The sequence below is a fragment of the Coregonus lavaretus genome (assembly GCF_964263955.1).
Source record: "Coregonus lavaretus genome assembly, contig: HAP1_SCAFFOLD_595, whole genome shotgun sequence".
Classification (NCBI taxonomy): Eukaryota; Metazoa; Chordata; class Actinopteri; order Salmoniformes; family Salmonidae; genus Coregonus; species Coregonus lavaretus.
In genome coordinates this window covers 282637-292636 of record NW_028157487.1, presented here as the reverse complement: position 1 = coordinate 292636, position 10000 = coordinate 282637, and the positions used below count along the sequence as shown (strand labels likewise).

At 43.9% G+C, this 10000-nt stretch overlaps 1 protein-coding gene across 1 annotated transcript in view; it reads left to right on the top strand.

Moving 5' to 3' along the window:
- The window catches only part of LOC311125377 (semaphorin-5A-like), a gene marked incomplete at its 5' end in the record, with an annotated part of 140808 nt that overhangs the window by 223 nt on the left and 130585 nt on the right, over nucleotides 1-10000 (top strand). Inside the window, one exon of the mRNA XM_084199423.1 lies at nucleotides 9955-10000. This exon is cut by the window's right edge and continues 54 nt beyond it. Coding sequence (XP_084055549.1) covers nucleotides 9955-10000 — 46 coding nt within the window. The remainder of the gene's footprint in view (nucleotides 1-9954) is intronic.

The following is a 10000-nucleotide window of genomic DNA, read 5'->3' as shown; positions in this document are numbered from 1 at the left end:
ACAGTCATGCACAAACTTATTCCCTTTCCATCGTGGAAGTTCCTATTTCATTATTCAGTGTTTCCTGTAATCTAATAACATTTTTCATATTTCCTGCATTAAAGAAAATATTGAATGGAGCAGTTTAGCCATAAATATTACTGTAAAACTTCACCAGACGAAAACATGGATGAAAATTAATTCAGTTCTCTCCACTAACAACATACCAGCCAAATGCCACTGCGCCCATTCCATCCCAGCTGAGACTGTCAGCTAATCATACAGCTCTCTGTCTAGGGTGTAATTGTGCAAAAGGGCAAGGTCACCACCCACCCACACACACACACACACACACACACACACCATAGCCTCCCCTGTTAGCTCATGGTTAGTTGGGTTACCTTCAGCACTCAGAGTCTATTGAGCGTAAGGACGATGACTAACGGTCTGGCTAACGCTATCTGCTGTCCTCTGTGAGTCTCTGTGGTGGTTGGGGTGACCAGACTGCACACTAGCATTGTTGCCTGAGGTCAACAGTTTGTGTTCCCTAATGTTCCAGTATGGTCCATTAACTCAGTGCCTGCTGAAGTCATGGAAATGCATTGGTGTTAATAAAGCATGGAAACAGATATGAACACTGAACACAGATAGAGAAAGGGGAGAAGAGGGGAGGGGTAGAGGAGAAGAGGGGAGGGGAGAGGTAGAGGAGAAGAGGGGAGGGGTAGAGGGGAGGGGAGGGGAGAGGAGGAGAGGGGAGGGGAGGAGAAGAGGAGAGGGGAGGGGAGGGGGTAGAGGAGAAGAGGGGAGGGGTAGAGGAGAAGAGGGGAGGGGTTAGAGGAGAAGAGGGGAGAGGAGGGGGTAGAGGAGAAGAGGTGGGGGAGGGGTAGATGAGAACAGGAGAAGAGGGGAGGGGGTAGAGGAGAAGAGGGGAGGGGTAGAGGAGATGAGGGAATGGGAGGGGGTAGGGGAGAAGAGGAGAGGGGAGGGGGTAGAGGAGAGGGGAGGGGGTAGAGGAGAAGAGGGGAGGGGGTAGAGGAGAAGAGGGGGGAGGGGTAGAGGAGAAGAGGGGAGAGGAGGGGGTAGAGGAGAAGAGGTGGAGGAGGGGTAGAGGAGAAGAGGGGAGAGGGGAGAGGGGAGAGGAGGAGAAGAGGGGAGGGGGTAGAGGAGAAGAGGGGAGGGGTAGAGGAGAAGAGGGGAGTGGGTAGAGGAGAAGAGAGGAGGGGTAGAGGAGAAGAGGGGAGGGGTAGAGGAGAAGAGGGGAGTGAGGGGGTAGAGGAGAAGGGGGGAGGGGTAGAGGAGAAGAGGGGAGAGGAGGGGGTAGAGGAGAAGAGGTGGGGGAGGGGTAGAGGAGAAGAGGGGAGAGGGGAGAGGAGGAGAAGAGGGGAGGGGGTAGAGGAGAAGAGGGGAGGGGTAGGGAGAAGAGGGAGGAAATGTCTCTAAATGTAGTATAATATGTAAATAGTGTAATAGTAGAGTATAATAGAACACATCCACACACTGGCCTCTATATGCTGTATACTCCATGTCCTGCTAACGTCTAAAGTTATGAGGGAGGTCCCCAGGTCCTCCAAAGACTGGGAAGAACTACAAAGACCTCAATCATAAATATGAAAATATATCAATATAATATAAATATAACATCCTTGAGGATCAGGCGTTTTCTTATGGGCTATCCATGCTGGGTCTCTCCAGTTTGGACACACATCGCCATATTCAATCTAAAGCGAAAACTGTGTTTCTGGGATAGTTCAAAAATAACTTATCCTGGGAATCTGGTTAGTGGGTTTGATGGAATATGGCGCTAAAGCTGTTCCAGTGACACACTGTACTCTACTGTTCTGTTTTGTCCTGTAGGGTCTGGTGCCTGTGGGTTGCTCAGAGCAGGGTGTGCCACTCTAACACACATGAAAGACTCAACCCAAAAGGGTGGTGATTTTCTGACTTGGCTCTTTCCTCAGCCAAAATAGCTGCTACTGTACAGCAATACTCCCTGGTGATATTTTCAAAGGCTGAATTATAGAAGTTGTCCATTCCTTTGTCATTCTGAGTGCAGTTTTCTTTCCAATAAAAATGTTTTATAGTGAGAAGGATTTGAAGCTGCATAGCTCAAAACTGACAGACAGAATTTAGAACTTAGAACTAATCATAGAACTTCTGATTCTGCAAGGAACCTGTCGGGAATGACTTCTTAAGGTCAACCATGATAAAATGAAATCAGACTTTAAACAAAAATGAACCCTCTATCTGAGAACACATTCTAAAACACAGTTCATTCTTGTGGGTTTATGAGTCAATCAGCAGTCCTAACCTCCAGAGATATATTATTGAAGTTATATGTTTAACGAGTGTTCCTTGGCGGATGTTGAAGTTATGAAAGATAGTTAAAACGTGTGCAGTAAACAGTGTCATCTCACCACCATGCCAGACACAAGGTCTCGTCTCGGAGGATATGAGAAGACGTGTCTGTTTAACAGCGGTGTATAGACTTTCACTTTTATCACCCCTCACAGAATAACACATTGTTAGAGAGTTGCAGTGTGTGTGTGTGTGTGTGTGTGTGTGTGTGTGTGTGTGTGTGTGTGTGTGTGTGTGTGTGTGTGTGTGTGTGTGTGTGTGTGTGTGTGTGTGTGTGTGTGTGTGTGTGTGTGTGTGTGTGTGTGTGCGTGTGCATGTGTGTGTGAGTGTGAGACTTTCCAAAAGAGAAAATAAACAAAATAGCCACACCAACGATTGGAGACCAAGATGATTTAATTGGTCCATGGGGAATATCTTTTACAGCCCACTAAGTCCATTGCGAGACCGACTGGCTATATTCTTAAGCATCAGTGCATTCTATTTACGTCCAAACTTCCCACAATGTTGCTTTTTAATACCAACACAGGAAATTAAATGTAGTCCACCCTGCCTCTACCTTCATGTGTTTTCTTTAAGTCTTAAGTTACAGTTGTGTTTCTTTTTCCCATGTGACACACAGAGGTCATTAGGTCATCTTGTTAAATGTTCATTTTTTTCTTCCCTTAAACGGTTTCGCTCTCATGATCCATTGAAATATTTTATTGCACACTTATTTGCGGCTACGGAATGGTTTGTCTGTCATGATTCATCGTCTGCCCTGAGGCCTCTGTTCAGCTCCACTGTAATTTCAGACGCAGGACTTTAACAGTAAAATATGCTTGTTTTGACTTCCTAAAATAACACTTTTGGGGAAACTCTACAAGGACACAGATAATTTGACCAGTTCTGGTCAACGTGGACACTCGTTAAGAGAGTACGTTTTTATATTCTTACTGTATCAAGGGCCAGTTTGACCTGGTTGCGAAATGTGGTCAGGAAAACCTCCTGGTCCTAATTATAGATTATAGCAATGGTCAGAAGGTTTTCCTGAGCACACAACCTCACCACCAGGTTGGTCAACCTGAACCTCATTTTGACAGTTGACATTGAACAGGTGTTTATTTTAACTTTATTTTAAAGCTGCAATGTGTCACTTTTTGGGTGACCCGACAAAATTCACATAGAAATGTGAGTTATAGATCTGTCATTCTTATTGAAAGCAAGTCTAAGAAGTGATATATCTGTTCTATGTGTGCTATTTCTATGCTTCCCGTTTTTAGGTTTTGTTTTTGCATCTTTTACTTTTGGTTTTGTACACCAGCTTCAAACAGCTGAAAATACAATATTTTTAGATGGTTTAGATGGTACAATGATTCTCTACACCATACTTGCTTCTTTTGTCACATAAACTGAAATTAGGTGATCTATTACAATTTTAGCTACCAGGAAATGGTGGAGTGATTTCTATAGTGCATCTTTAAAGTTTTCTTCTCAATCCAACTTCACAAAATAGTTGTAATTTACTATTTTCACTCTACCACAGGGGACAGCAAACATGCCCCAGTTTCCCCAGTTGGACACATCTTGACAGGCTGAATTTAAATGGAATATATAGGGACTCCATTTAAACCCTTAACGACCCCCAATTTACTCCTAGAAACCTAAAGTATTCTAGTCCCAGTTGGTTCCACATGTCTATTATTCCAGGTCAGGTTGTTCTTTATACAGTTTGAGCTCGGAGACTGAAGACTGCCCTAGTCTCTGAAGCTGGGGTGTAAATATTTATATAGTCTGTCACTTTGTCATTGTGTGTCAACCGTTTCCAAACCCAGAATAACAAACCAGGAAAGAGTTATGGAGAAGGAAAAAGGCGCAGATCTAGTTTGGAAAAGGGGATAGAAAGGAGGAGGAGGGGAGTGGGCCGGATTCAGCTTGGCTCTGCCATTTTTAAAGTCTTGCCCCCCTCCTTCTTCCAACAGTAGGGCTTGCTCCACTCCTTCTCCCAACAGTAGGGCTTGCTCCGCTCCTTCTCCCAACAGTAGGGGTTGCCCCCCTCCTTCTCCCAACAGTTGAAAGTGCAGTGCCCAGCTGATAATCACCCTGATAATTGCCTCGAAACTGAACATGTATAAAATCAGATGAAATAAATGAAGTAAAGTATGATGGGGGAGAAAGAGGGAGAATGGGGGAGAATGGGTGAGTTGATGAGCAAGGGGAAACAAACATGCATAATTACAATGAGGGAAAAAAGTATTTGATCCCCTGCTGATTTTGTACGTTTGCCCACTGACAAAGACATGATCAGTCTATAATTGTAATGGTAGGTTTATTTGAACAGTGAGAGACAGAATAACAACAAAAAAATCCAGAAAAACGCATGTCAAAATTTTTATAAATTGATTTGCATTTTAATGAGGGAAATAAGTATTTGACCCCTCTGCAAAACATGACTTAGTACTTGGTGGCAAAACCCTTGTTGGCAATCACAGAGGTCAGACGTTTCTTGTAGTTGCCCACCAGGTTTGCACACATCTCAGGAGGGATTTTGTTCCATTCCTCTTTGCAGTTCTTCTCCAAGTCATTAAGGTTTCGAGGCTGACGTTTGGCAACTCGAACCTTCAGCTCCCTCCACAGATTTTCTATGGGATTAAGGTCTGGAGACTGGCTAGGCCACTCCAGGACCTTAATGTGCTTCTTCTTGAGCCACTCCTTTGTTGCCTTGGCCGTGTGTTTTGGGTCATTGTCATGCTGGAATACCCATCCACGACCCATTTTCAGTGCCCTGGCTGAGGGAAGGAGGTTCTCACCCAAGATTTGACGGTACATGGCCCCGTCCATCGTCCCTTTGATGCGGTGAAGTTGTCCTGTCCCCTTAGCAGAAAAACACCCCCAAAGCATAATGTTTCCACCTCCATGTTTGATGTTGGGGATGGTGTTATTGGGGTCATAGGCAGCATTCCTCCTCCTCCAAACACGGCGAGTTGAGTTGATGCCAAAGAGCTCTGTCATCCAGTTCTCCTCTGAATCATTCAGATGTTCATTGGCAAACTTCAGACGGGCCTGTATATGTGCTATCTTGAGCAGGGGGACCTTGCGGGCGCTGCAGGATTTCAGTCCTTCACGGCGTAGTGTGTTACCAATTGTTTTCTTGGTGACTATGGTCCCAGCTGCCTTGAGACCATTGACAAGATCCTCCCGTGTAATTCTGGGCTGATTCCTCACCGTTCTCATGATCATTGCAACTCCACGAGGTGAGATCTTGCATGGAGCCCCAGGCCGAGGGAGATTGACAGTTCTTTTGTGTTTCTTCCATTTGCGATATAATCGCACCAACTGTTGTCACCTTCTCACCAAGCTGCCTGCCGATGGTCTTGTAGCCCATTCCAGCCTTGTGTAGGTCTACAATCTTGTCCCTGATATCCTTGGAGAGCTCTTTGGTCTTGGCCATGGTGGAGAGTTTGGAATCTGATTGATTGATTGCTTCTGTGGACAGGTGTCTTTTATACAGATAACAAGCTGAGATTAGGAGCACTCCCTTTAAGAGTGTGCTCCTAATCTCAGCTCGTTACCTGTATAAAAGACACCTGGGAGCCAGAAATCTTTCTGATTGAGAGGGGGTCAAATACTTATTTCCCTCATTAAAATGCAAATCAATTTATAACATTTTTGATATGCGTTTTTCTGTTTTTTTTTGTTGTTATTCTGTCTCTCACTGTTCAAATAAACCTACCATTAAAATGATAGACTGATCATTTCTTTGTCAGTGGGCAAATGTACAAAATCAGCAGGGGATCAAATACTTTTTTCCCTCACTGTATGTAATCACTAATTGTGATTGAAGAACAGGGCGGTCCATTCTATTGTATTGATCCATTCTAATTCTAATCTTACCCTATATCAATCCACCGAATCCAAGCAGTCTTATCAGTCTACTCTGGCCTACTTGGAGTTGGATACATAGTGAGAGCGTGCGTAGTTGTGAAAAGAGCCACATCGGGCAGCAGGTGAGGGAGTGACAGAGAATGTGGTGATGAGGCTTGTGGAACCTTACATTGGTAAGGGGAGAAATGTCACCATGTCCAATTTCTTCACTTCACTGTCATTGGCTGGCACCATGAACAAAGTGAGACTGGAGCTCACCGGCACAGCCGTTGTACTCCACAACGGTGCTGAAGAATGACAAGACCACTGGGACGCAACAAAGAGAGAACCGGAGACTATTATGCACTACAACCAAACAAAGGTATGTCAAAGTGTGTTAGGACAAGGGCAAGGAATAACAGCTAAATGAAATCCAACTGATGCCATTGTGTAAAGATGCACACAATGTAAGCATGAGCTGACAATAATTGACTATTTTTGACTGCTGTCATATCGACTTATATTCATTATAATGCATTTATTGCTTTTGTGCTGATCTTCACTATTTATCAGGGCCACTTGGCGCTTATAATGATGTTTAGGCTACTGATGTTTTCATCACTTGACCGTGTGTCTTGCTGACCGTGCGTCTTGCTGACTGTGCGTCTTGCTGACCGTACGTCTTGGTGGTTGGGGTCTATATTTTATTTTGTCATTATAAAAATAAGCTGTTACCGTGTTCGAACACATATGCCTTCTGTTTCATAGTTGTAACAAAGGCACCCCACAAATAAAATGTATTGAACACTTGAATTGGTGTTTTTTGTTTTTACATATAGCCTACAATAACAAGCTAATGAAAATGCTATTGTGTTATTTGATTTTGTTATTTTATCGTATTTGGTTACCCAAGGCCATTATAAACACAACCAAATAATTTTTTTTGCGATAGCATATATGAAATGTATTAATTACACTGTTAGAATGTTTAGTGAAGAAGTTCTTTAAATCCTGTTGGTTCCTTTTGTAGAGTTCAAGGTCAGAGTTAATTTGAGGTTCAACTGTAATATAATGCTCCTAAGGGAGCTATTGCTACTCCCCTAGAGCCTTACAAAACATACCAATGTTCTACTAAAGCCCTGAGGTAATCCACCAAATCACTCAATGTTCTATAGATCTTTCTAGTGTTCTACCAAGATCACTCAATGTTCTATAGAATCTCCCAGTGTTCTACTGAATTTAAAATAGTTATATAATTCTCCTCAGAGTTCAAGAACTTTCCTGTGTTCTAGTGTTCTACCCATACCCCTCTCAGCCCAAATCAAAACCAAACCATATTGTCCTCCTGCCATCCTCCAACATTAGTCTGGTCTGTTTCTCATTAGAGCCCGGAGCCCAGGGTAACACATCTGCTCTGGTTATGAATGCTTATCAATGCTTATGAATGTTTATGAGCCCTTCACCTCGTCATAAAACACATAAATCCTCTGTGTTGTGGGCGTTGTATTCACTTAAAAACCCCTCTCTGCCTCCTCCTCTGAGAGGGACCTGAGTGGGGCTATACCCCGGCGGGATCTTAGCATGATTTATGGGGGAAACACTGGGTAACTGAAGCCTTGGTTTCCCTCTGATGGTGTTGCTGCCACATTTGTATGCTCTGAATGCTTCCCCCTGGTATGAAAAACTAGCCTGTCACCGGCACCAGAGAGGCGCATCCCAAACTCCCATCCCCCTGTAGAATTAGAGGGGAACAAGCCATTAACCACAGCCAAATCTTAGGGCGGAATTTGTCGTGATCTCTCTACAATATTTATTTCACCCAGGCTAATGAAAATGTATTAGATTTGGGTCTGCGAGTTGAAAGTTTCCTCCTCCCAGTTTAACTTGTGCTCATTGTCATTAATATTTTAGACCCTGGAGAGTGGAAGGAATAAGAGAGAAATGGCTTTGTTAGCAGTGATGTCATCATGTTAGGTGATATCAATGTGCTATGATAGTGTCCTGTGCTCCTGCAGTTTGACAAGGAGGTAGAATCAGTGCTGTATTTTTTAGTATGTAGCTACTAGCAGTGACTCACAGGAAGGCAGGCAGGCAGAGATTCCCTATTGTATTTGGCTGAATGCTTTGGCTTGACATAAGTAAACAATGGATTGTTGGTTTGATGCCGTGAAGGGAGACTGTGGTTTCATTTCAAGATGTCTTCTGACAGGTGTTTCACATTTCTGACGCATAAAGTTTTTCGAGGTTTTACTCCAACCCTAGCTGTATTCAATCAATGCTAGGCCTACGTGAGAGCTATTTCAGATATCATACAGGACAGCTATAGACAGATTAGATCAGAACATAACATAATATACACCACAGTAATTGCCCTAAAATGGCTTCATTCTCTACCATGTTTTGAAATCCCTGAGCCACAGTGGCACCAGATATTTTGAATACAGTACTTAGATGTAAAATAAGACATACTGCTAGCAGTTTCAGAAGAGGATTATTAGAATAGTATACTGTCTAGTATCAGTGTGTAGTGATATGTTATTGTAACTACAGAGCAGGTATGTGCTGAGTAACAGGAAACAAACGCCCAGAGAAGAAACTGCCCTAACCACAGACCTAGAATCAGATTACCCTCTCTCCAATGCTTACCTTAGCTATTAGGGGATTGGACAATATCTGACCCTAGATCAGGGGTTATGGTAAACTTACTCCTAGTCCATAGCGCTAACTATTGACTCACTCCCTATCAGATTACAGTACAGTAGGGGCCCGACTCTAATCGCCCGGCAAACCGACAGGAATATTTGATTCGATTGGTCAAGGGTTAATGGGTTGGGCGCCATGGAGACAGGCGTGTTGAGGGTGATCTGTCTCTGTGTGTCTGGAGTTTGACGTATTGAGTGTGTGTATGTGTGTGTGTGTGTGTGTGTGTGTGTGAGTGTGTGTGTAATGTACCATGAGGGAATCCCTCTATCTCTGGGTTCATGGGCAAGGTCAAGGCACTGACACCATGAGATGCATCCGTCTCAGATTCACTTTAGAAGGAGCTTGGATTCAGACAGGCATGCACACACACACAAGCACAATCCCCCCCGCCCACACACACACACACACACACACACAACCCTCCTCCTCACACACACCATGCACTGTATGCATTAGTTCCAGCTAGCTACGGTAATGGTTTAGTAAATGGAGTGTAAGGCATTTGGTTGAAAGCCCAGGTGGGACACTGTACTGCTGTGCCCTTGAGCTAGACTACAGCTATCTGGAGACGCACAGGATATAGGGTACATTAGGTCTCCTTGGAAGGCTTTTTAAAAACGTAATATTAATTCTACCAGGAGCTCCCCCTGGTTTGAACCTCTTTTCCGAGGGACTGTGAAACAGCACCAGGCAAGAAGCATTAGTTTTCATAAAATCACAATACAGAACCATACACACAAAGACAAGACAATATAGGCCTACATTATTTTTTTAAAATGTTGGGTCATTTAGCAGACACTCTTATCCAGAGCGACTTACAGGAGCAATTAGGGTTAAGTGCCTTGCTCAAGGGCACATCAACAGATTTTTCACCTAGTTGGCTCAGGGATTAGAACCAGCGACCTTTCGGTTCCTGGCACAACGCTCTTAACCACTAAGCTACCTGCTGCCCTACATCACTTTATTCCATACTGTGGCTATTGGCTAAACACATCTCTTTATCCACCCCTTTTTCTCTGGTCTCTTTTCCTCCTGTTTTATTGACTAACGTGTATCTTTCTCTACTCTGATTGGCAGATATGGAGCCGTGGATCCACAGGTTCCGGGCTGAGGGCACAGTGGA